General features: G+C 34.2%; 1 protein-coding gene across 2 annotated transcripts; it reads left to right on the top strand.

Moving 5' to 3' along the window:
• Window positions 1-2,004: 2,004 nt before the first annotated feature.
• LOC110657284 (protein IQ-DOMAIN 5) lies at window positions 2,005-26,411 on the top strand. 2 transcript variants are annotated; one of them, XM_058148580.1, is made up of 8 exons: window positions 2,005-2,272; window positions 3,036-3,155; window positions 19,221-19,337; window positions 19,919-20,164; window positions 23,291-23,518; window positions 23,958-24,071; window positions 25,169-25,646; window positions 25,962-26,411. In XM_058148580.1, exons 3-8 carry the CDS (start codon window positions 19,254-19,256, stop codon window positions 26,111-26,113), a joined length of 1,302 nt encoding a protein of 433 aa, XP_058004563.1. In that variant the 5' UTR covers window positions 2,005-2,272; window positions 3,036-3,155; window positions 19,221-19,253; the 3' UTR covers window positions 26,114-26,411. The 2 variants fall into 2 exon arrangements, with proteins under 2 accessions (XP_058004563.1, XP_058004562.1); XM_058148579.1 differs by having other exon boundaries at window positions 2,005-2,337.
• The last annotated feature ends 477 nt before the right edge of the window (window positions 26,412-26,888 follow it).

The raw sequence follows: 26,888 nt of genomic DNA, 5'->3' as shown, positions 1-26,888 counted from the left end.
TAATTTTCCAGTATTAGTGTTTATTTTCATTGATAAAATGCTATCTTTATCTTTCTCCTTTTATCACTTTTAGTGTGGCAAAAATATTTTAGACTTATCAATCTTCTTGATTGTAGCGTCTTTGCACGACTTATCACATTCCCTAGCTAGGATTGTGTGGTGATATTTTTTTCTTTGTGGCGATTCAGTTTTATCAAATGAGCTTGCATCACCTTAACTCTATCTCTTTTCTACCTTTATTTCTTTATTTTTTTTCTTCTTTTTGAGTTTTTTCTACTAAAACAATCTTTTTCTTTTTATGTTATTTTGGGCACATCAAAATTCAATCATTTTAGTTGGGATTCAATTAATTCATAATTCGAGGTATTCATCCTTTTATAGATGGTAATCTTGTTATTGTTCTAACACAAATTAATTTTTTTTTTTAATGTATGCTTTCATATTCTATAAGTGATTAAATAACATCTTTTCTATAGTATATAATAGCTAGATTCTTGATAGATAAAGCTTAATCAATATAGTATTGAAATGGTTATATTGCAAAATCTTCTTAAATGTATGTAAAATAGTGAGTTTAGGCGGTAGCTCCCAAAAAGTCTAAATGATGGTTTATTTATATAAATATTGTTAAATTTATATTGTCTAAATATTTTTCTTAAATTATTTGTCTGGATATTTGTTAAAACTCATATTATTTTTTTTAATAAATAAATATTAATTATTATATAATAAAAATGCAACTTATAAATTTTTATTAATTAATTAGATAATTATATAATTATCTAAATTCTACCCTGTACATTTAATCATGCGTTACCCTGACTAATAAACATGCATGATTTTGTGAATTAAATAAATTTGGCATAGCTTTTTTTTATTTTTATATTTTTTATAAAAAAATAACTTATCATATTAAGTATCAATGTTTATTTAAATATTTCAAATTTCAACTATTAAAATCTTATCTCAAATAAAAAAATAATTACCTAAAATTTCTATGATTACATCTTTTAATAATTTTAAAATTTCCAATTTTTTAATTTTAGATATTATAAAATTTTATTCATCAGATAATAATATTTTTTAATAAATTTTTGGTTAAATTAGAAAAAGGATGAATTTTTTTAAATTATATTAATATATATTTAGATAATTATCCACTACAAAATTATTTATAAAATTTAAACATTTATTTTACAAACACTTTTTATTTTTAAAACTAAGAATTTTAATAATAATATTTTTTTTCCTACTTTGTTTATTTCTTTTATTGATATATGTCAACTAGTTTAAAAAATAACAAAAAAATCCATTAATCAATTTATTTGAAAATTTAATATTAAATGTTACATATTTTTATATCTACTGTAAAATATAAAATTATATTGTTTACTATTAAAAATTTTATATATTAGCGCTTGATATAAAATTATAATTAATTAAAAATTTATTAATAAAAAAATTTTCTAAAATATTGTGACAGCATAAAAAATTACTAAATTATATTATAAAAATAAAATAATAAATAATAAATTTTATATATTAATTATTATTAATTCTCATTTTTCTTTTAATCTGATTTTTTTTATATTTAGAAAAATACCGTATGAGCTCAGCATGAATTAAAAAAAAAATCTTTTTTACTTTTGTGATGAAACCAAATCTAAAACAAATAATGTATATAAAATGTTTTTTAAAATTTTCACATTATAACCCGAGTGATCAGCCAGTAAAATATTAAAAATGTGTTAACAACCCAACTCTTTGCCACTGAACATGACGAAATTCTTTTACATCAAGTACTTACAGTATCATACGGGTGCATAAAAATATTTAACGTTGATTTCTAACGTACGCAAAGGGAACAAAAGCGACGTGTCATGCCCTGTATCTATAGCTAGTTAGCCACGGTTGACAACGACTCAACTCCAAAAGTTCAAACCACTACAATCCGCAATCCCTGTGACAAACGACACCGTTCTCAACCATCCGCTTTATATCCCCATCCAAATCACCACACCCACAGCCCAGAGTCTCCAGACTATCCACTTCTCGCGGCGTACGTTGGCCGACACCGGCCCTCACCTTCTCTCTCTCCCTCTCCCCATTTGCCGGCTTTTATAGCCTTAAAAAGATGGGAAAAAAATAATTTATTATTCTAAAGAGAGAAGCTAGAGAGTGAGAGAGAGAGAGAGAGAGAGAGAGAGAGAGAGACGTTTTAGTTTTACAGCTTTTGAATCCAATTCTGGTCCTGTAAATTGATACTGCTACGGTACGTGTGTGTGTGAGAGTGAGGTTTGACTTTATTGACAGACTGATAGATCAATGGTCCATAAGGTATCTTCCTCTTTTATCATTGGCGTTAATACTTTATTTTGTGTACTTGCTTTCTCCTTTGCAAGCTGAGAGAGGTTGAGCTTGAGATTGAGATTGAGATTGAGTTGAATTATGGCCTTGGAGCTCGTGATCTGTGGATCTGCATTATCTGGGTCTTTAATCTCTTCTTTTGTGTCGTTTTTAGTGCTTTTGACACAAAATTGCTTGGTTTTGTCCGCGGTTGTTACTCTAATTTCACATTTTTTGCTCCTGAATTTTAGAATGCTGAGGGATTTTAGTTGATTTAGCTTGATTTTTATCTGGGTTTGTATGTTTAGTTTACAGAGTTAAGGGTATCGATGTATCTAAGGTTATGTACGGATGACAATTTGCTTCGTTTCTCTGGAATGTGAATATTGCATTGAGAATTTTGGAGGTATTCTAATTTTGCAAAATAATTTGGGTATTTAGATCTTGTCTGTTGAAATTGTAAGAGCAGTACTTTACAAGTGATGGGATTTCATATGATTGGTTGCAATGTGGTTTGCTTTGAGAATTGAGTTCATCATTGTTCCTGATATGATTTTTTTTCTTTTGGGTTAATTTTTTCTTGTTTCCTCTTGGAAAGATGAGTTATATGTATGTGTGTTATTTTGTCAGTTTACTTTCTCCTTATGATATGAGATTATCAGTTTCATGTGTCAAGTTATGTTTTTCAGGGTCCAAGGAATGGGGAGATTAATCCATAGTTTGGCTTGGTGTTTTTGGTCTAAAACTGGTTATTGAAGTGACTGTTTCAAAGTGGTGCGAGTCTTCATTTTGGAGATTGCATTAGACAGGTTGGTGGTTAAATAGTTTGTGAAATTAATTTATTTTGTTTGGTTTCCTCCTATTCTTTGATTTTTCTACCCTGTTAGGTTTTATTTGATGACATTGCCAGGTACAAGGCTTTATCTTATTTAATGTTGGTACTCTTTTTTGTCAGTACTTGATTAGTGTTATCTAGTTTTTCTCGCTGGCTGGGACAGAGCGCCAATCGTAATACATCAGTAAAATATTTTTTTCAATACATGTACGCACATATATAATATATAATAAATAAAAATGACCCAAGATATCAAACTATAATAATTATTTATCGATTCAAAAAATTTATAACAAAATCTCTTAAATAAATATAATTGATATAAGTACTACAAAATTATAGTTTTGATTGTTATGTAACTTTATAATATAAATTATAGGCAAAAGGCCAAAAATTATAATTTTGATTGTTATGTAACTTTATAATATAAATTATAGGCAAAATGCAGATTTTGATTCTTAAAATATGAGCCAATGGTTATATAAGTCCTTAATGTATTTCGTGGTTCAAACAAATCCTTCAAATTTTTTTAAAAAATCAAATATGTTCTTTAAATTTTAAAAATAGATAAACTAAGCTCTTTTACTATTTTGATAATAAATAAGTTTTTTAATCTTTAAAAATAGATAAATGTTGAGATTATCTCTTATTTACTTAGATTATCAGCTGTACTTTTGTAGTTTAATAGGATTACACTTCCTAAGTACAATAGGAGTCCCCTTCCTATTTGTAATGTGTACAAATATATCTGTATTGTTGTGAATGAAAATATATACAAATTCTCTCAAATCTCTCTTTCTTTGTATTATTTTCACATGGTATTAGAGCCTAGAAATGCCTAATTTTCTCTCTGTCGCTGTTAAAAAAAATAAACGAAAATGGCATTGCCGTTCTTAGTTCACCTTCTGCTAGAGGGAGGTGGACTACACCACTAGTCCAGATCAATTCATTGATTGCCAACGAGTCAGAACCTTGAAGGACGGCATCGGAATCCTGTTCATTGATCACCATGCATCGTTACATCCTTTCCAACACTGCCAAATGCGATGGCGTGACTTGTTTTTCTGGCATCCCCTTTGTCGAATCTTGCACCAGAGGACTTGTTTGAGGTAGGCCACTCATCTAGCCACCTTCTTCTGTTTTTCTTCTTTTCTTCTGTTTATCTGAACAACTCTACACCCATTGGCCATGGATACTAGACTCCGGTGCATCAGACCATATCTCTGGTAATAAAACCTTTTCTCTAATCTTACCTCCCCTTTCCTCTAGAGTTGCATTGGTTAATGGCTTATAAACTGTGGTTAACGAAATAAGTGAAGTTCAACCTCTTCCTTCTGTTTCTTTAAGCTCAGTGTTATTTGTACTTGAATGGCCATACAATTTGATTTCCATTAGCAGATTAACAAAAAATCATTGATTGTTTTGTCACTTTTATGGCTAATTCTGTTATTATGCAAGACCGGGTATGGGGAAGACGATTGGAACAGGACATGAGTCATAAGGACTGTATCATCTATCGAATTCAAGCTCACTAGTTGCTTTTACTTTCGTTGTGTCTGCCTATCTTATCTATAGCCGTGTAGGTTATTCGAGTCTCACCACACTTCAAAAACTAGTATCTAGTTTTTCTACATTTTCTTCTTTAAAATGTGAGTTATGTCAACTTGGAAAACAAACTTGAGCTTCCTTTCCCAAGTGAGTCAATGATAGGGCCACATCTATGTTTGATATTGTTCACTCAGACATATGGGGTCTAAGTTGTGTCAGTTCAATTTTAAGATTTCATTATTTTGTTACTTTTATTGATGATTATTTCCATTGCACTTAGGTACTTTTAATAAAAAAGTTCATTTTGAATTGTTCTCTATTATTCAAAAATTTTGTACTGAAATTCATAATCACTTTGGTGTTACAATTAAGGTATTACGCAGTGATAATGCAAAAGAATACTTACCTTCTCGCTACACCAATTTTATGTCTTCTTAGGGAATAACTCATCAAACCTCTTGTGCATATACTAAACATCAAAATGGAATTGCCGAGTGTAAAAATTAGCATCTTATTGAAATTGCCCATATCTTGTACACCGTAATGTTCCTCTTCGTTTTGGAGAGATGCTGTTTTCACAGCTTGTTATCTAATTAACTGAATGCCTTCTTTTGTATTGCAGCATCTAAGTCTTCACTCAATTCTATTTCCAGATCAAGATCCCCAACCTCTATCATTGTGTGTATTTGGCTATACCCGTTTCGTTCATGATTACATTTCTGGAAAAGACAAACTCTAGCCTAAATCTGTTAAATATGTCTTTCTAGGATACTCTCGTTTTTAAAAAGGTTATAAATGCTATAATCTAACAACAAACAAATATTTTATCATAGAAGATGTAACATTCTTTGAAATATTCCCATATTTTTCACTAAACACTGCAACAAAAAGACTCATTTCTAAAGTTTTACCTATTTCATTTTTTTCTCAATCACAAGTTTGTATTCCTTGTCCTCCTCTCCAATTTTTTCCCGTCGTCCTCATTTCCCTGCTAAATATAACAGCCCGATCCATCTCCAGTTAGTATTGTCCGCTTTGGCCCGTGGGCCTCACGGATTTGTCCCTTGGGAGGTTTCGTTCCCTTCCCAAAAGCGCGCTAACTAGGTGAGGAAGGCTCCCGCATATATGGTCCAAATCTTTCCTTCGCGTTTTCAATGTGGGACACGAAGTCCACTCCAGTGCATAGCTGGTTGAACGAGCACGTCCCAATGCCCATCCCTGGGTCTTGACAAGCCCACTAGCTTCTGCCTGGTGCGTCCTCGCACCACACACCATACTAGAGGGAATCCAGCTCTGATACCACAATGTAATAGCCTGATCCATCTCCAGTTAGTATTGTCCGCTTTGGCCCGTGGGTCTCACGGATTTGTCCCTTTGGAGGTTTCGTTCCCAAAAGTGCACTAATCAGGTGAGGAAGACTCCCACATATATGGCCCAAATCTTTCCTTCCCGTTTCCAATGTGGTACACGAAGTCCACTCCAGTGCGTAGCTGGTTGAACGAGCACGTCCCAACCCCATCCTTGGGTCGTGACACTAACACCAATGATACTTCTCCTCATGATAAAGGTACATTGCCTACTCCTGATGGCTTATCGTCGGTTCCTTCGTCACCTACTCCAGTCACGCCTTCAGCAAGTGTAGCATCTCCTCCCATTTCCCTTCACAAAGGTATTTGTTTATCTCGAAATCCTTATTCCATTTATAATTTTCTCAGTTATCATTGTTTATTACCATTCTATTATGCCTTTGTTTTCACCTTATCTTCTGTTTTCATACCTAAGACTATTAGAGAAGCATTGAAACATTTAGGGTGGCGAGATGCCATGATAGAAGAAATGATTGCTCTTCATAATAATGGTACTTGGGAGTTAGTTTCATTGCCACAGGGTAAATCTATTGTTGCGTGTCGCTGGGTTTTTAATATAAAAGTAAGCCCCAATGGACAAGTTGATTGGCTGAAGGCCTGACTTGTTGCCAAATGCTATATTCAGATTTTTGGCGTTGATTATGGTGACACATTCTCTCCAGTTAAATTACGTCGGTTCATCTACTTATCTCTTTGGTAATAATGCATCAATGGCCACTTCATCAGCTAGATATTAAAAATGCCTTTTTGCATGGGAAACTGTCTAAGGAGGTATATATGGTGTAACCACCAGGATTTGTTGATCAAGGGGAATTTGGTTTGGTATGCCTTCTACGACGTGTACTATATGGTTTGAATCAGTCTCCAAGGGCATGATTTGGATGGTTCAGTACTATATTCCAGCAGCTGGAATGAGTAGGAGTGGAGCTAATCATTCGGTAGCAAATGTATTATCTGGTAGTTTATGTTGATGACACAGTTATAACAGGAAATAACCATGATGGGATCATCCAGCTCAAATAGCATTTGTTCAGTCACTTTTAAATTAAAGATTTGGCAAATTGAATTACTTTTTGGGAATTGAGATAGCACAGTCCACAACAGGGATTGCTATTTCCCAAAGGAAATATGCTTTGTACATACTCAAAGAGATGAGTATCATAGATTGCAAACCTATATACACTCTAATGAATCCAAATGTCAAACTTGTTCCTAGACAGGGGGAGCTATTAGAAGATCCTGGCTCCAGGCTCCATGTAGTGATTACTAGAATGCTGTAATTTGCATTCTCTGGTGTATCAAAAGGATCTCCTGGACAAGTTTTATTGTATAAAGATAAAGGTCTTTCACAAGTTGTTGGGTAATCTGATGCGGATTGGGTAGGTTTTCCTGCAAATAGGCGATATAATTCAGGATATTGTATCATGATTAGAGGGAATCTAATATCCTGGAAGAGTAAAAAGCAAGATGTAGTTGTCAAATCAAGTGCAGAAGTAGAATACTAAGTTATGGCTCTAGCAACTTATGAGCTCATCTGGTTAATAACTTCTTCAAGAATTAAGGTGTGGGGAAGTTAAACAAATGAAGCTAATATGTGACAATTAAGTTGCCTTTCATATCACCTCAAATCCAGTTTTTCATAAAAGAACAAAATCTATAGAGGTGGATTGTTATTTTATTAGACAAAAAATAGAATCATGGTACATTGCTACTAGTTTTGTTAATTCAAATGACTAGTTAGCAGATGTTTTCAATTAAGTCCCTTAGAGGATCTTGGGTTGAATATATCTGCAACAAGCTTAGAGAATATAATATGTACCTTCCAGCTTGAGAGGGAGTATTGAGATTATCTCTTGTCAACTTAGGTTATCTATTGTACTTTAGTAGTTTAATAGGATTACACTTCCTAAGTATAATAAGAGTCAACTTCCTATTTGTCACGTGTATATATATATATGTATATATCTGCATAGTTCTGAATGAAAATGTATACAGATTTTTCCTCAAATCTCTCTTTCTTTCTATTCTTTTCACAACAAAAAAGCTGAACTATAATTTGCCGATAATATAAATCCAGCTAAGGTTGTGCACTATGAAGATCTTTTAGTGCTTGGGGTTCTCAACAACAATTATGTGTATCTGATTTGTAACATCTCAGTAAGTATTTGTTACATCTTGGAGCAGTTTGATAAGTTATTTTTTATCGAATAATTCAATAAGCTTCCTTACAGTTTATATAGAGAAGTTTATTAAACTATTCGGTAAAGAATAACTTATTAATTATTATGATAATGAGGGGAATAAGAGCTGTGAGAATATATGGGAGGAAAATATTGTATAAATAGGGTAGCATTCTAACTAATGGATCAGCCAAGAATTTAATAGTACAAGAATTATTTCTCTCTACAATTCTCTTTTTCTCTCTACTTCTCATCCTTATTTCTTCTATTCCCTCATCTCCTTTCTTCTACTTCTCATCCCTATTTATTCTTCTCTCATCTCCTTTCTTCTTATTATCCGAGGTAAAACCCTAACTCAGGGATTCTGTAATAAGTTGGTAGCAGAGCCCTTTGATCAGTGGGCAACAACTAGAATGCTTCATCAATGGCAGGATCAGTGATAGTGCCCAAATAACAGGCTTTTTTTATGTTCTTATCTTCCTTTCTTCTTTTCCTTCCTTTCTTCTGTTTCTTCTCTCTAATCCGATTCTGTTCTTCTATTTTTTTCTCTAATTATTTCAATTTCTTTTTAATATCTTCTATTCTAGATCTGTAACTTTTCCTCTCTTTCTTCTCACTAATTCGACTCTGTTCTTCTATCTCTTTCCCTAATTGCTTTCAATTTTTCTCAATATTTTCTATTCTAGATTTGTAATCTTGGAATTAGGGTTTTTTCTTTTTCTTCTTCTTCATATCTAAGATTTCTTTTCCTACTTTCGCAGAAGCTTTTTCCTTCTTATCTATGATTTCTTTTCCTTCTTTCCCTGAAATTTCTTCTCTGTCTATTTCTTCTTTCCTCATATCTAAGATTTCTTTTCCTTCTTTCTCAGAAATTTCTTCCCTTTCTTTCCCTTTTGTTTCTTGCTTTATTTCTTCTTCTTGACAGAACCTTATTCTTTTTCTTCATCCATTCTTCTTGAAATTCCAAGAATTACTTAAAATAAAATCTCTTTTTCCTTTAATTTTTCCATTTCTCATCCTCTTTCTATCTCTTCTTCTTCTTCTTCTTCTTCTTCTTCTTCTTCTGATTTCTTTCGTTTCTCTCTATTCCTCTTCCCGATTCTTTTTTCTTGATCTGTTAGGGTTTCAAATTTAGATAAATACTCGGTGTTTCCCTTTCCCTTAATTTTTTACATTTCTATCTCTGAAACTCTATTTTAGGTTATGGAAATAATTTCTTGGTTCAAACCCTATTCTTGAAAATCTTGACTCTTACTCACCGTTCTTTCCTCGTTCCTATATTTTCTAATTATGGAAGAGCAATCTTGGGAACAAAAGTTAAGGGATTTGGAATAGGGCATTTGTGAAATTGTTGATAGGTAATTTAAAAGATATAAGTAGAGGCTGGATAAAATATGGGAGAAGTGGGAGATATTGTTTCAAGACAAAATAGAGAAATTTGAAATAGAGCAGGTGCCCATTAATGATGTGGACATGCCAGAAGAGGACCATAATGCAGAAAAGTTTGATGCGCAAATGTTGAACTTAGATGAGGAACAAGTGGAAATTCATGCTTCACTTACCATTGATGAAGAAAATTCAAAAGTGGCTTGTAGCTAAGAGGTGGATGTTAAGGCTCATATCCTTAACTTGAAGTTGGAATTAATGAGTCATAATGTTTCAGAAAAGCAGTCCATTATGATTTTTAGTAGTGATAAGGTAGATAGGATGTCATTTGAGTTGGTGAATTCAGAAGAACAATAGGGAGATATTGTTTCAATTCCTGAGGAGGTGCCAAAAACTGACCAAGTTTTAGTCATTTTTGGGCATTACATCTGCTGCACGTGGTCCTTTCCAAACACATGGCATAACTTGGATGACTGAAGGGTAATTAAGGTTGATGAAGAGGTTGATTTTGAATTTCATTGCTATAATTTAGAGTGGGTTTCCTATGAGATTGTTCTTCTCAAAGAGGATGAGTACGAGAAATTGCAAAGAAACAAAATGAAATTGAAATTCTATCATTGGAAGGAGAATTTACAATGGCTGATTTAAAAAAAGTATGTGCGGAACATTCCAGTACATCAATATTCCAATTGGAAAGGCAATCTTGTTTAGATAAAATGCTACTTACCAATTCAATCCTAGCATTCAAGTGCATCTCCACCGTGGCATTCAAGGCGCTTAGAAGCTTTTTCTTTTATTCATGGAATCTTTTTCATTCTTGAGGACAAGAAGAAGTGGGGAATGTTACGATAATAAGGGGAATAGGAGCTGTGATTGTATGGGAGAAAAATATTGTATAAATAGTTTAGCATTGTAACTAACTGGGTCAACCAAGAATTCAATAATAGTAGAATTACTTATTTCTCTATAATTCTCTCTTTCTATCTATTTCTTATCCGTATTTCTTCAATTTGCTATAGGATGCAACAGACATTTACCAGGATGTTGCAAATCAGATATGCATGATTGCTGATGAGAACCCGTGCGCTAAAAGATCTCCGTGCATGGCCTTGCTTGGATCTATATTAGAGGCAAATATGGTTGAGTCTTTTTTTTTTTTTTTTTTTTAAGTTAAAAGTATATTTCAATTATATTATTTAGAAAATAAAATAGTTGCCTTAAAGTATTATGCTAAATTCTATATATAATTCATAGATTCAAAAGCCAAAAGAAATAAATATAAACCTCAAATAATTAGATTACATGACATAATAGAATAACATTAAAAAATAATAATCGATAAAATTAAAAAGACATGAAAAATTAGAGTTTAATAAAACAATAAAACAAATATATCATATAAAAATAAATGTATATTTAAGTTGATCAATTCAAAATTTGCCTCTTTCTTTGCTATCTTGTACTGTTCATAAATATCTTGGATTTTGCCATGGCGTACGACCTAATATTAGCAAATACCTACTTTATAAAAAGGAAGTTTCATTTAGTGACTTTCAAAAGTGGACAAAATGGAAGCCAAATTGACTTCCTCTTAACTAGTAAGACAAATAGAGCTCTATGCAACGATTGCAAGATTATTCCGGAAGAGGCTTTAACAAGTCAACGTCGGTTAGTGGTCTTGGATGTCAAGTTTAGGAACAATTCAAATAAGGCTAGAAGAAATATTGTAGCTCGAACAAAGTGGTGGGAGTTTAAAGGAGTAAAGCAAGTGAAGTTCAAAAATGAGCTTCTCGAGTTCGAAGCATGGAAGCTAGATGTGGAGGCCAATGGTATGTGGATACAAATGGCATCAAAGATTAGAAAAGTAGCTAAAAAAGTACTTGGAGAGTCTAGAGAACGTAGACCACCCTCAAAAGAGAGATGGTGGTGAAATGAGGAAGTACAAAAGGCAGTGAAAAAAAAGAGGAAATTGTATAAGAAATTACCTAAGTGTGATAATAATGAGGCTTATAAACAATACAAGATAGCAAAGAAATAGGCAAAAAAGGTGGTCAGTCAAGCAAGAGCGTAGGCCTTTGAAAAGTTATATGAGAAATTTAGAACTAAAGAAGGGGAGAAAGATATTTATAGATTAGCAAGGAGGAGAAAAGAAATGTCAAGATCTCAATCAAGTTAGGTGCATTAAGGATAAAGAAGGAAAAGTATTGGTGAAATGTGAGGACATTAAAGAAATATAGAGAAATTATTTTTATGATCTCTTTAATCATAGTCAAAGTGGTAATAGCGTGAATATAGACTACAGTGCAATAGAAAATAATGTGACTTACAGTAGAAGGATTAGATCTTCAGAAGTAAAGGAAGCACTTAAGAGAATGAAAGTGGGTAAAGCCTGTGGACCTGATGGAATACCAATTGAAGTGTAGAAGTGTTTGAGAGATGTCAGAGTGGCATGGTTAACTAAATTGTTTAATAAGATTCTAAACTCAAAGAAATGCCTGATGAATAGAAAAGGAGTAGTTTAGTACCTATTTTTAAAATAAGGAAGATACAGAATTGCTCAAACTATAGGGGAACTAAACTCATGAGCCATACTATGAAGTTGTGGGAGAGAGTTGTGAAACATCGACCATGTCATGACATTTCTATCTCTTCCAATCAATTTGGCTTATGCTCGATCGTTCAACTATGGAAGCGATTTTTCTCATTAGAAGCTTGATGGAGAAATATAGAGATGTGAAGAAAGATCTACATATGGTTTTTATCGATTTGGAGAAGGTTTATGATAATGTTCTAAGAGATGTCTTATGGAGAGTGTTAGAATAAAAGAGAATATCTATTAGGCACTGTTATCAAAGGCGCGATAGGCGCGCCTAAGGCGCAGGATGCAAGGGGTGTAGGTGGTCGCGCTTGAAGGAGATAAAGGCATAGGACATCACCTAGGTGTAGCGAGGCTCGCATAGGCACGCTCGACAGAGTCTAGGTGCATTTAAAAGAAAAAATAGGATTTCTTTTACTTAAAACTTGTCACCAGCTACCAAAGAAAGAGAAGAAGAAGGAGAAGAAGAAGGAGAAGAAGAAGAAGAAGAAAAAGAAAGAGAAGAAGAAGCTACTTACCTTGATCTCCAGCTCCATGTATGTACATATCTTTCTTTGTTTTTTTCTTCTTCTTTCTTCTACTCATCTTCTGGGCGCTCTCTCTCTCTCTCTCTCTCTCTCTCTCTCTCTCTCTCTCTCTCTGTTTCGTCCAATAGGTGCTATCTCCCTTTTTTTCTTGTTCTCTATCCTCTCTCTCTCTTTTTCGTCCACAGCTGCTCTCTCCCTCTTTTTATTTTATTATTATTTTTGTTGGTTCAGTTATGCTGTGTCTTCTCACAGGATAACTAAATAGGAAATACAATCCTAATTAAATACGTAATTATAGCCACAATTCTAGCACCTAAATATATTCACACAATCACTACAGATACACATATCCTAGCTGTTTATGGTACATATCTTAACACTCCTAATCTTGTTACAAATATATTCAATCTGAGAGTCTCTGAGAGATTTTGTCAGGATATCTGCTAATTGGTCATTTGAGCTAACAAAGCTAGTGATAAAACACCCAGATTCAATCTTTTGTCTGATGAAATGACAATCCACCTCTATATGTTTCGTTCTCTCATGAAACACTGGATTAGAGGCAATGTGAAGTGCAGCTTGATTGTCACAGATTAGCTGCATTTGTTTAAGTTCCCCATACTTCAACTCTTGAAGAAGTTGTTTTAACCACATAAGTTCACAAGTTGCCAAAGCCATAGCTCGATATTCTGCTTCTGCACTTGACCTAGCAACCACATCTTGCTTCTTACTTTTCCAAGAAATCAAATTACTTCCAATCATAATGCAATATCCTGAAGTAGGCAAATGCATGCGAAGGAGAACACCTTAATCTGCATCTGAGTAACCAATAATCTATGAATGACCCCTGTTTTCATATAATAGGCCTTGTCCTGGAGCTCCTTTAATACATCTGAGTATCCGAATAACTGCATCCCAATGACTACTACATAGTGCTTGAAGGAACTGACTGACCACACTTACAGCAAATGAGATGTCTGGACGTGTGATTGTAAGATAATTGTGTTTTCTAACCAATCTCCGGTATCTACCAGGATCCTCCAATGGCTCTCCCTGTCCAGGAACAAGTTTGACATTTGGATCCATAGGAGTATCTGCGTGTCTACAGTCTAACATGCCCGTCTCTGTCAGTATATCCAAAGCATATTTCCTTTGAGAAATGGCGATACCTGTCTTGGATTGTGCCACTTCAAACCCCAAGAAATACTTTAGCTTTCCAACATCCTTAGTTTGAAAATGACTGGACAAGTGTTGTTTGAGTTTTGAGATCCCAACATGATTATTTCCTATAGTAACAATGTCATCAACGTAAACAACGAGATAAATGCACTTATCATGGCCATTATGGTGGAAAAATACTGAATGGTCAGCTTCACTCCGAGACATTCCAAATTGTTGGACTACAGTACTAAACTGTCCAAACTATGCTCTCGAAGATAGTTTCAAGCCATATAAAGAACGCTGTAGGCGACACGCCAAACAATACTCCCCCTGAGCAACATACCCTGGTGGTTGCTCCATATAAACTTTCTCAACTAGCTTGCCATGTAAAAAGGCATTTTTGATATCCAGTTGATGAAGTGCCTAGTGATGGATGGCAGCTAAGGAAATAAGAAGGCGAACTGAGGCTAAGGAAATAAGAAGGCGAACTGAGGCAATCTTAGCCACAGGAGAGAAGGTATCACTATAATCGAGGTCAAAGATCTGAGTATAGCCCTTTGCAACAAGGCGAGCTTTAAGTCTATTAATTTGGCCATCAGGCCCTACCGACAGCCAACATTAGATTTGCCCTTCGGTAGTGGCACCAAATCCCAAGTGCCATTGTTATGGAGAGCAGTCATCTCTTTAACCATTGCATTACACCATCTTGGATGTTCCAAAGCTTCTCTAACAGTCTTAGGTACAGATACATTAGACAAAGTAGCGACAAAAACATAGCAGGAAGGAGTAGCATCGTTTGTTGAAGGCGAGACCGGAATAAGTGAAGATGAAGGAGGACAAGAGTCACCAGGAGCCAGTGTTGTACCTGTATCAAGCAAAGGAGCATCAATGGTGTTAGTGGGAGGATGAGAACGACGTGAGTAGACGTGTAGAGGTGGTGGACTGATTGGTGGAGGAATAGTAGAAACTGGTAAGGCGGTGAGAATAAAAATATTGGATGCGGTGTTGGAGGAAAAATAGGGAGATGTTTCAAAGAAGTTTACATCAGCTGACACAAAATATTTATTTGTAAGTGGATTATAGCATTTGTAACCTTTTTGAAGTCTAGAATATCCCAAAAAGACACAATTTATTGATTTGGGCTAATGTTTGTCTTTGTCAAGAGTGTGATCATGAACAAAACAAATACAACCAAATATACGCAGGGACAACTGATGGGCATCTTGGTCGGGAAACAAAATGGAATGAGGACTCTGATTCTGCAAAATAGAAGAAGGCATTCGGTTAATTAAGTAACAAGCAGTAAGAATAGCATCTACCCAAAAACGAAGAGGAACATTATGGTGAATGAGTAAAGTGTGGGTAGTCTTAACTAGATGACGATTCTTTCGTTCGACAACCCCATTTTGTTGAGGGGTATAAGCACATGAAGTTTGTTGAGTAATACCCTGAGAAGATAAGAAATGAATAAAGGGAGTAGACAAATATTCTTTTGCATTGTCACTACGAAGTATTTTAATGGAAATACCAAATTGACTACGTATTTCAGTAGAGAATTTTTGAAATATAGAGAATAATTCAGAACGAGTCTTCATTAAAAATAACCAAGTGTAACGAGAATAATCATCAACAAAAGTAACAAAATAATGAAATCCCAAAGTTGTACTGGCACGACTTAGACCCCAAATGTCTGAATGGACAATTTCAAACATGGACTTAGCCCTATTATTGACTCGCTTGGGAAAGGAAAAACGACTTTGTTTCCCAAGTTGACAGGACTCCCATTCAAAAGAAGATAAACTAGAAAGACTAGGAATTAATTTTTGCAATTTGGCGAGACTCGGATGACCTAGACGATTGTGAAGAAGATCAGCGAAAGTGGTAGAGGCGAGAGCAATTGGAGAATTTGAAGTAGAAAGATAGTACAATCCTTGTGACTCACATCCTACTCCAATCATCTTCCCCGTACTCTGGTCCTGCACAACAACAGAGTCAGCTGTGAAGGTGACAGAACAATTGAGATTTTTAGTCAATTTACTAATGGAGATTAAATTATATGGGCATTCTGGAGTGAACAAAACTGTGGTTAAATGAATAGATAGAAAGATTTTTACTTCTCCTATGCCCTTAACTAAAGTTTGTGAACCATTAGCTAAAGTAACTTTAGACAAAACAGGAGGAGAAACTAGAGATGTGAAAAGACTTTTGTTACCAGATATATGATCAGAAGCATCAGAGTCTAGGATCCATGGACCAATGAGCGAAGGCTGTGTTAGACAAGTAAAGGAATTACCAGAATGAGCACTGCTAGAAGATTGCTGTTTGGCTGTTTGATATTGCAAATACTCTTTGTAATCAGCTCCAGTTAATAGGGTGGAATCTGACACCTGATCCTTTCCATCAGGTAATGGAAGAATACCATTTTCACCGGATTGAGCCATATGAGTAATTGATCAACCCACATTATTTGACTGAATGGGGCATGGTGGTCGACTATGAAGGGCCCAACAAGTGTCTCGAGTGTGATTACTCTTATCACAATAAGTGCAATGGAGCCTTTTACCCTTGCCTCTCTGATAAGTACCCTGTCTCGGTTGGTTTTCACTTTGTACAGCTAAAACTGAAGATTTATTTTCGGAGAAATTATTCTTATTGAGTGAGATGCGTAGAAGCCTGGCAGATACATCCTCTAGAGTGGGAATAACCGGACTAGTTAATTTCTGATCTCTAACAGAATTAAGGTCAGGTCTTAGCCCAATCAATGCCAAAACCATGAAGAACCTGTCCCGCTGTTGCTCAAAAATATTATCAGTACATGGCATGATAGAATTAAATTCATCTTTTAGTAATTCTATCTGTCCCAAATAACTAGACATATCTTGTTGATTTTGCTGTAGATGAATCATATCTAATACTACCTTATAAATACGCTGCACATCATTTGTATATAAGGTTTTCGCCTTAGTCCAGAATTTGCAACAGTTTTTACAATACTGAAAAATCTTAAGTAATTTTGGGTCTAGAGAATGCCACAAGAGACTACATAATTGAGCATCAATCTTAATCCAATTAACTCTATTTGTTAAAGCTATATCTATGGCATTTTTAACCAAGTGGTCATCATACCCCCGCCCCATAAACCATAATTCCACTGATACAGCCAAAGACATATAATTTTGACTTCCTACTAATTTAACAGTAGTAATAGCTGGTGAATTACCAATGGAAGAAAATATGGGTTTGAGAATCTCAGAACCTGTGTTGGATATGGGTGTGAGAATTTCAGAACCTCTGTTGGAGGCTGTATTGGAGGACTCCTTAATCTCAGACATGTAGGCAAGAGAAGCACACTGAAATGTTGCTCAGAAATACGTCAGAAAAGCCTACTTTATGAAGAGGTAGTGACAAAAAAGTGAGAAACAAATGATGGGACCAGCATGGTTGAGGTCGCCTGAGGCCGATCCTGGGCTGGGTAATCCACTAGGCTAGGCTGTGACAGCCACGGACTCCTAGAAAGTGACCGGAAAAAAAGGGAAAGTTCCTCCCTATGAAGACTTTGTTTCAGATTTCAAATCAAACCCACCGAGGGCTCTAATACCATGTGAGAAAATAGAACAGAAGAAGAATATTGAGAATGATTGAAGAGCTTGATTATTCCCTCAAGCCAATTTTGTCAATTTATAATCTGTACATGACAATTAAATAGGAAATACAATCATAATTAAATATGTAATTATAGCTGCGATTCTAGCACCTAAATATATTCACACAATCACTACAGATATACATATCCTAGCTATTTATGGTACATATCTTAACACACGATATGAATGTCCTTGTGTTTATAGGCCCTTCAAAGCTTATCTTTGTTGCATCAGATATCGACTTGGCTCTAGCCTACCTATGTGGTGTAGCACTGTGGTGATTTGACATGTCTGCTCATTTTATATATATATATATATATATATATATATATATATATATATATATATAAATTGTTTCTTTACATATGATGTGTGAATAAAATGATGCTCTGGAGTCTGAAGAAAATTGTATTTTGAAGTTATCTTTTCTACTGTCTCTCTAACAAATATATTGTCGTGTGGTATGGCTTATGGTGCTCAAAATTTATTGAACTTTCAATTTCAAAGCTATTATTCTTTTGATTTTATTATCATGCTTACAATTTTGAAGCTACAAGATGAAATTTTATTGTTCTTGTAATATTATTATTCTTCTTGACATTGTTATAATTGGCGAAGGTGGTAGTGCAGAACCTATTAGTTTCACTATGATTCCCTTACCATAATTAATGCCACTCTGAAATTGTTTTTGAAAATTAAATTGGCCACATATATAAGGTGCCTCATCCTATGGCAATGCGGTAGTCTTTGATTTTAAGATCTTAATTTCCTCATTGATTAGTTCTAGATTTGTGGAATTGAACCTCAAGTGTTAGACACTCTAGGATCGCACATCTGTTCTCTTTTTGTCAAATGGAGTAGAATGGTTTATGTCGTTGCTAAGTTTGCCAAATTTAGGCAAGTATATATATATATATATATATATATATATATATATATATATACTCCGACTCTTCATTTTGCCCTATCGGACCCATGCCGACAAGACACGACACGACACGACACGACATAGGACACGACATGAAATATGTGTCCGACGCATATTTATATAGTCAGACACTCGAGTGACAGGGAACTCTCAAGATGGAAAGTATACTGAATTAAAGGATAAGTAAAAAACAAGTTAAAAAGAGAATGCTACTTTGAATTAAAGGATAGGTACAAAACAAGTTAAAAAATATTGAATATTTCGAGAGTGCAATGGTTGCAAATCACAATTTTAATTGTGACTGGCCCTTTTTGGATAGATTACTTCAACCCTTGCGACCTACGAAATGTATCTGAGCACCCATGTCTAAAGTTAGATCCATATCCCCATATTTTCTATTTAAAAAGTTCACAAGATTGACACACAGAAATTTACCCATTTTTTGACACCCGTAACCGAGTCCAGGTAATATATATATATATATATATATATATATATATATATATATATATATATATATATATATATATATATTTCAAGTACTGTACAATGGCATATTTCTGCAGAATACATGATATTTTCTGAAGCCAAATTATTTGTCCTCTTAATCAATGATCTCCTCGTTATGTTCTATCTCTGCAATTTAAGATTGTTTCAATAAGCAAAGCTCATTCTTATTTGTCAATGGCTATTCTCTGGCAGGTCTGCAATTGTTTGAGATCCGGTGACACTACCATGGGTGTCTCTGGGAAATGGTTTAAAGCATTGGTTGGTTTAAAGAAGTCAGAAAAGTCACAATCTTCAGAGAAGGATGACAATGTGAGTGTTCCTTTTTTTTTTTTTTTCCACCCTTCCAATTTCAATTTGTTTTTAGTATGATAGGTTAGTGATTGTTTGACATTGAGATTGAAATTGCTTTTTCAGAAAAACACCCATTTAGTTATCTCTGCAAAAAGCAATTTGAAATTGATGTTTAGTTGTTCTAAGGTTCTTATGTCAAAACATGTCTAACTTACTTTAAAAATTTTAATTGCCTATAATCAACGTATTCAACATGTCCTTTTTCTCAACAGTAGCTATGGTGATGATGCCAAATAGACCCTCAGCATGTTGGAATGTTTGTACTTTTGTTGATGTTCTGATCCAATGTTGAAAGTTTGCTATTCTAACATTTTTACTATCACCAGTTATGTTTAATAGCAAAGTCTCACTTGTTCAGAATTTGGAACTAGCTCACCTCATCTTTCTGATACAAAATTACAAGTGTTGTTTGTCTTTTGGTTTAAAAACTAGATGAAGTTCATTCCATGTTAACTAAAATATCTATTTTCATGATTAAACAAGCTCTTTGAAGTTGCTGTCAAACTCTCACCATGTGTATTTTGTTCTTCAATCATCAGAGGACCGCTACTAGTAAGTTCCAGCATAGGAGAAAGCATGCAGTTGAGGTTGATGCTGATAAACTTCAAGTGGAGTTTAAGGATAATGTTGCTGAACCAGTTGGTGATGCCAATATCCATTCTGTCCCAGATGCTTCAGAATCCCCTTCTGCTTCACTTCAAGCACAGAATGTAGCACAGAATCAACAAGTTTTGAGAGAAGAATGGGCCGCCACACGCATCCAAACAGCTTTTCGAGGATTTCTGGTAATAGTTCCTTGCGGCTTCTCACAATATAATTTAGCTTTTAAATAGTAATGGTAATGACTTGGGCAAAAGTTCTGTGTCAGCATTAAACACCACCAAACTCCCATGTTCTTGTAAGCTTAATGTGGTTCTTTTTCTTATTACACACATCATTGGTCTGTGTAACGAAGCATAAGCAAGAAAGGGCTTTTGGAGAATTATTTCTAGGATAAAGTTTATTATGGGATATGAAACTTTGGGTTCCTGAACTTTTTTTTTTTCCTAATTTTATTTATTTATTTATTTTATAAACAATTGAGTGTCTGATTGAAGAAAGATTTTGCAACCAAGCATTTTTGCACTTTTTCAATGACCGGATCTATGTATTCAGATTGATTGAAATAATATTAGAAGTACTTTACTTGCATGTTAATAGACATATGGAATTATGGATTATTGTAACAAAAAGAAAGCCCAAACATGCATCGTCAAGGTTTTAAGGAGAGAATTGAAAAAAGTCCTAGTAATCCATAGAGAGAACACAATTCTATTCCATGTGACAGGTGCATGATTTTTTTTATTTAAAAATCAAATTAGTCCACATTTGGCTAGTGAAACCAAATTATATATTATTTTGATTTTTCTTGTCACTTTCCAGTCACCATAAAAGTACAAAGGCACTTGGTTGCAATTTTTTTTTCTCATTCAGGAACTCAAGTGCAAAAAGGAGAAAAAAAGAATCAAATAGAAAATTTCAAAATGTTAAGGGATTCAAAATGCCATTACTCCTTTATGCTATGTTTCTATTGATCTATTTCAAATAAAGGAACAGGACATGATTTTAGTTTAAATTGTTTGAATGTATGTCAGCTCATTATTTAATTAATTAGATTCCTGCATAAAGATTGCATTCATGTATGTGGTTGATAAGAACTGGATCAGATGTTAGATCTTTTTTTAGGCATTTCAAGTCCACATTCAAATAATGATATTATCCACAAAATCTAATTTAGATTGATGAATGTAGTCAATCAAGAATGCCTATATCAGTTTTCAACTCATATATCTTATGATGTAATGATGATGATGCTCCGGGCATGTGGTAGCCATCGTGGTTTAGGTGATAGTAATGGTGGTGGCTGCATCAGTGAAGGTGGTGGTAATGCTGGTAATATTGAATAGTTCATGGTATTGTGGTAGTAGCATTGACTTTTCCATCTTTAACATTGTGTTTAATGGGTTCAACGTATTTCTTATGGGTCAATGTTTTGTGTTATTAAATACACTTGACATAAGTTTTCCACAAAAAAAAAAAAAAAAAGTGTGGGCCTGGGCAGTAAATTGTGCTTTGCCCTTGGGGATAATTTTAAATCAGACACTAAATTTTAAGGCATTACAATGTCAATTGTGTACTCAACTCAACTCAACTCAACTAAGCCTTTATCCCAAAAATTTGGGGTCGGCTATATGGATTCGCTTTCTCCACTCTAAACGATTTTGGGTTAAATCCTCAGAAATGTTTAATGCTTCTAGGTCATGTTGTACTACTCTCCTCCAAGTCAATTTAGGTCTACCCCTTTTTTTCTTTCTATCCTCTAACCTAATGTGCTCTACTTGTCTAACTGGAGCCTCCGTATTTCTACGCTTCACATGACCAAACCACCTCAATGTCCCTTCTCTCAACTTATCTTCAATTGGCACCACTCCTACCTTTTCTCTAATACTATCGTTACGGACTTTATCTAGTCTAGTATGGCCACTCATCCACCTTAACATTCTCATCTCTGCAACTCTTATTTTAGACGCACACGACTCTTTCAGTGCCCAACACTCACTACCATATAACATAGCCGGTCGTATGGCTGTACGGTAAAATTTTCCTTTCAACTTATTGGGAATCTTACGATCACATAAAACTCCCGTGACACGTCTCCACTTCAACCATCCGGCTTTAATCCTATGACTAACATCTTCCTCACATCCCCCATCTACTTGAAGGACTGAGCCTAGATATTTAAAGTGATTACTTTGGGACAGTACCACTCCATTCAAACTAACTCATTTCCTATCACCAGTTTGGCCTTCACTGAACTTACAATGCATGTATTCTGTCTTCGTTCTACTTAACTTAAAACCCTTTAACTCTAGAGCACTTCTCCAAAACTCTAGCTTTCTATTGACTCCTTCTCGTGTCTCATGTATCAGAACAATATCATCCGCAAACATCATGCACCAAGGAATACTCTCTTGTATGTGTTTCGTCAATTCATCTAAAACTAATGTAAAAAGGTAAAAACTAATGTAAAAAGGTAATGTCAATTGTGCACTGTTTTAACAAATTACTCCTAAAAACTGTGATAAATTTATGCTCATGGTTTTATTTGTTTCTGTAGATATACCTGCAAATGAGTTGTTCAAAGAAAACGGCTAATCTTATGAAATAAAATGAATTTATGCATTCAGTTTTTACAAACAAAATTTGTAAATTATAGTTAAAAAACTTGAAGTCATAGGTGTAAAATTTCTCTCTAAGATTCATTTTATGTGCAATATACAACTATTCCACAGAAGCCAATGAAGCCATATATAAAACTAAAGTTTATTAGATGATTAATTAAATCCTAATTTTTTATGAAAAGTTTCTTCATTTCAATGTAAGGCAGCAGAAATATAATCACTTTGTGCATCTTCAAAAACAGCACCAGGAAACAGTGAAATTACAAAAGGCTAGGTCAGCTTCTTGAGAAACCAAAAAACATAATTCAGTTTCTTTATCAATTTTAATGATTTGTATAGTTTAGGTTTGGTATTGTAAAATTTAAGTTCAGGTTTTATTTTGAAATATTTATCTCTCATTATAAAATGAGCATAAGATTGTTAGAAGTTGAAATTTCAGATATCGTCATTGAATTGTATTGTCAAACCTGCTTCTAGTCATCCGTCTTCAAAGCCTTCAATATCACTGGAGAACAAGTTGTTGAATCGAGACTGCCTGTAATCTAATTTTGTCTTCTTTGTGCAATTTTTTAATATGACAGCATCAGATGTTTCTTGTGGCCTTCAATTTATTCTGGTTCTGTAAACATTGTTTTTGGAAGTATTTGAATTATTGGGAGCCCTTACTTTTGAAAATTGAAAATGTATCAGGCTAGAAGAGCTCTACGAGCGTTAAAAGGATTAGTTAGACTGCAAGCACTTGTAAGGGGTCATGCTGTGAGAAAGCAGGCTGCAATAACTCTTCGCTGCATGCAAGCTTTAGTGAGAGTTCAGGCGCGCATTCGAGCAAGGCGTGTTCGCTTAGCATTAGAAAGTGAAACAGCTCAACAAAAACTTCAGCAACAACTTGCAAATGAGGCTTGGGTTCGAGAAATAGAGGTGAATCCCATCAAGTTCTCTTGAGATACAAAACTAGTTTGCATACATGTATGGATGGCTCCATGTCATGCATGCTTGTTGTGTCATAAACTTGCGTGCTCTCAAAGCATCTCTTTCTCCTTCATTTTCTGTGAACAGTGTCAAATTATTTCAAAGTTGGTCATGCCTGGGGCTAGTCAAATGATGTCAGCACAGAGTAATATTATTTGTAAATAAAAAATTTTCCGGTGTAGCATACAAGTTTATTACTTTCATTTTCTCAAACTAACAAAGTTGTTACACATCCTCTGTTGTTTTATCTGTAATTTTGGTCTCCCACCATTTCAGTGTGGCCAGTCTACCTGAACTTTTTCTCTTTTTTTTTTTTTTTTTTTTTTTTTTTTTAAATCTCTCTGTCAGTCTGTCTTCTAAGTGCTTTGTGTAGCTTCAAATGATACAGGATGGGTGGTGTGACAGTGTAGGATCAGTTGAACAAATTCAAGCCAAATTGCTAAAGAGGCAGGAGGCAGCAGCTAAGCGTGAGAGAGCCATGGCATATGCTTTGGCTCATCAGGTAAAATTATGAAAAACTCCCTTTGTTATATGTAGACAGCAGCATTTATATTTTTTGATGAATTTGAGACCAACTTGCATAAAGATAATGCCTAATGTCTAGAAACAGAATCCAGATTAGAAAATAAAATTTATGAACAATTTTTTTGGATGGAGAAACGGAGAGGGATAGGAAAGGAAAAGGTCAAGGAATAAAAGTTCTCTCTTTTGTGGAACTTATCACAGTGTAAAAAAAAATGATAAGGAGGGATTAGTTGTCCCTTTGAATCCCATTTGTCAATCCCAATAAAATTGAGGGAATAAGAGTCATTCCTTCCTCAACATTAAAATATCTTTTAAATATTACTACTCTACCCTTAAAATCCCTTCCTATCCTTGAAACTTCCAAACATGAGAAATAACTGGACATTTCATTTCTTTTTTTTGTATCCATGGATTGAAAATTATCCTTCCCTTTGCTATTTAACAAAAACTCTCAAACAGCGTTAAGGCCAAAGCATGCGCATCTGAACTTCAGCTTTTACTTCTTTAATTGAATATTGATTTGAGCTTAGGATTTTGAGCTATATGAGATGTGAAGTCACTTATTAAATCTGTGCTTTAGGAATCAAGCCTAATGGCATGGTTCTTACTTGCAACTTTATATGACCAAGAATGTGAATTTGTTATATTTTTCATTATTGTACTGTAAGCTTCATTCATTGATAAAAAGCTACATTGCTGTAACCGATCTGCAATTGTGAAACATATATGATTTCAAAAAATCCTGTTAAGTATTTTTTTTTTTGTTTAATTACTTGAATTGTATAGCTCTTTCTGTGGTGTGTGATTGATTGTTCGTGCTTATCTTTTAATTTCTTACAGTGATTTGAGTCTTGTACTGTAATACTGGAATATAGCTATAGCAAGCTCCTTTTTAGTCTTCTTCCTATTTGTGAATAAAGGAGTAAAACAGATTCCTCACAAATTTATTTGTTTAATCCCTTCTCATGCTGGTTTTATATTGGAATGCTTTGGACATACCATAGAACCTCCTCCTCTCTTAGGTGTTCTTTCTGCTCCAAGCTGATTATAGTACTACTATTTCTGTTTGTACAGTGGCAGGCGGGATCAAGACAGCAGGCTGCTCCTGCTGGGTTTGAACCAGATAAAAGCAGTTGGGGATGGAACTGGTTGGAGAGATGGATGGCTGTCCGTCCATGGGAGAATCGGTTTCTTGACATAAATCTGAAAGATGAGGTCATGATTCATGAAAATGGAACAGCAGATGGTAACAATGGCACCAAACCACAGATAAAGTCTGCTGGCAAGAAACCAGTTGTATCTAGTCGGCAGTCAAACCTTTCAATTCAGAAGACAGGTCCATCTAATTCTGATGGAAGTAGTACTTCTCCTGGCAAGCTAGATGCATCAAACACAGTTTTTGCGAAGCTAAAGGCGAAGCCAGTTCTTGAAGATCTGGTTGAAGAAGCAAACTCAAGACCTGGCCTTGTTCAAAGATCTCACAGCAACCCAAAAGAGAGGTTAATACAATCAGATAAACAGGCAAAGAAGAGGTTGTCTCTGCCTAATAGTGGTTAGTTCTCTCAATCTCTCTCTCTGATTTGCTTCTGAATTTTGTTAATTCTAACTCCTGCTGGTCCCGTGAGGTTATTTAGCTTTTAAAGATTGGCACTGCTCTTTTCTCTCTCTAGGTTACTCTCACACAATTTAAACTAAAATCATGTCCCAATCCCTTATTTTAAATTGTTCCATCAACACATAGCATAAAGGAGCAATGGCATTCTGAGTGCCTTAAGAATGGGTCTAGTTCTACAAGGATCTACAAGTGTTTCCAGTGACTAGCAAATATTTTCTACTTGTTTATGCTTTCTAAATTTGGTTTAATCAGGGGGAGGTGCTGGGGGTCAAGCAGCGATGCATGGCAGAATTGCAGGTAAAGGGACACGAGGTTCTCATAAACCTGCGAGGTACAAGCCGAACTTAAATGGAAAAGGTGACTCGAACCTCACAAAGTCTGTTGCACAGGCCATTGATGTGTAGTTTGGATGAATCCAAGGAAGATGAATTATTTATTTAGGCTATTCTCCATTGATGCTGCTGTATCAGTTTGTATATATACGTGCGCAATGTGAGAGGAAGCAAAAATCACATTGCTTTCATTCGTGTCATAAAATTCCAAGTTTGTATTTGATATGGGAGAAGTTGAGGTAGGCTTGGCTTGTCCGGGGAAATAAGATAAGCAGGTTTGGTATGTTGTTGCTATTGTAGCCATGTTTATTTATTGTTGTTAATTATGTGATTATCCGATTTTAATTCCAAATATATGATTCTCAGAGAACTTGCCCTCCATTTTATTGCTGTTGTTTGTTGCTGTCCATAGCTGTCCCCGTTTTCTTCTCGTGGTTGAAGATGTAAAGTGTAAATCTTTAAATCGTTTCATTGTAATTCAAAAAAATATTTAAAATTTGAGATTTATTTTAAATAAAAATTTGAGATTACATAATAAGACATAATTTTTTTATTAAAATTAAATCTTTGAAGTATAATAAACTTACAAATAGTTAATTTTTTTTTTATGAAAAACAAGTTAATTTTTAAAATATTTTCATCAATAAAAGTCATTTTATTAAAATTCACGATTAATCATTCATAATTAAAATAGTTAATAATTAAATAAGATAAGTTAAAGATATTAAATTGTCATGTGATAAATTAAATTTTTGTAGTTTTTAATTTATTTATTATTAATAGTGAATTTAAATAAAAAAATTATTTTGTTAATAGTAATAAAAATTTGAGAGATTAATATATTTTT

This window comes from Hevea brasiliensis, chromosome 6 (assembly GCF_030052815.1).
Source record: "Hevea brasiliensis isolate MT/VB/25A 57/8 chromosome 6, ASM3005281v1, whole genome shotgun sequence".
Lineage (NCBI taxonomy): Eukaryota > Viridiplantae > Streptophyta > Magnoliopsida > Malpighiales > Euphorbiaceae > Hevea > Hevea brasiliensis.
This window is presented reverse-complemented; position numbering and strand designations above follow the sequence as displayed.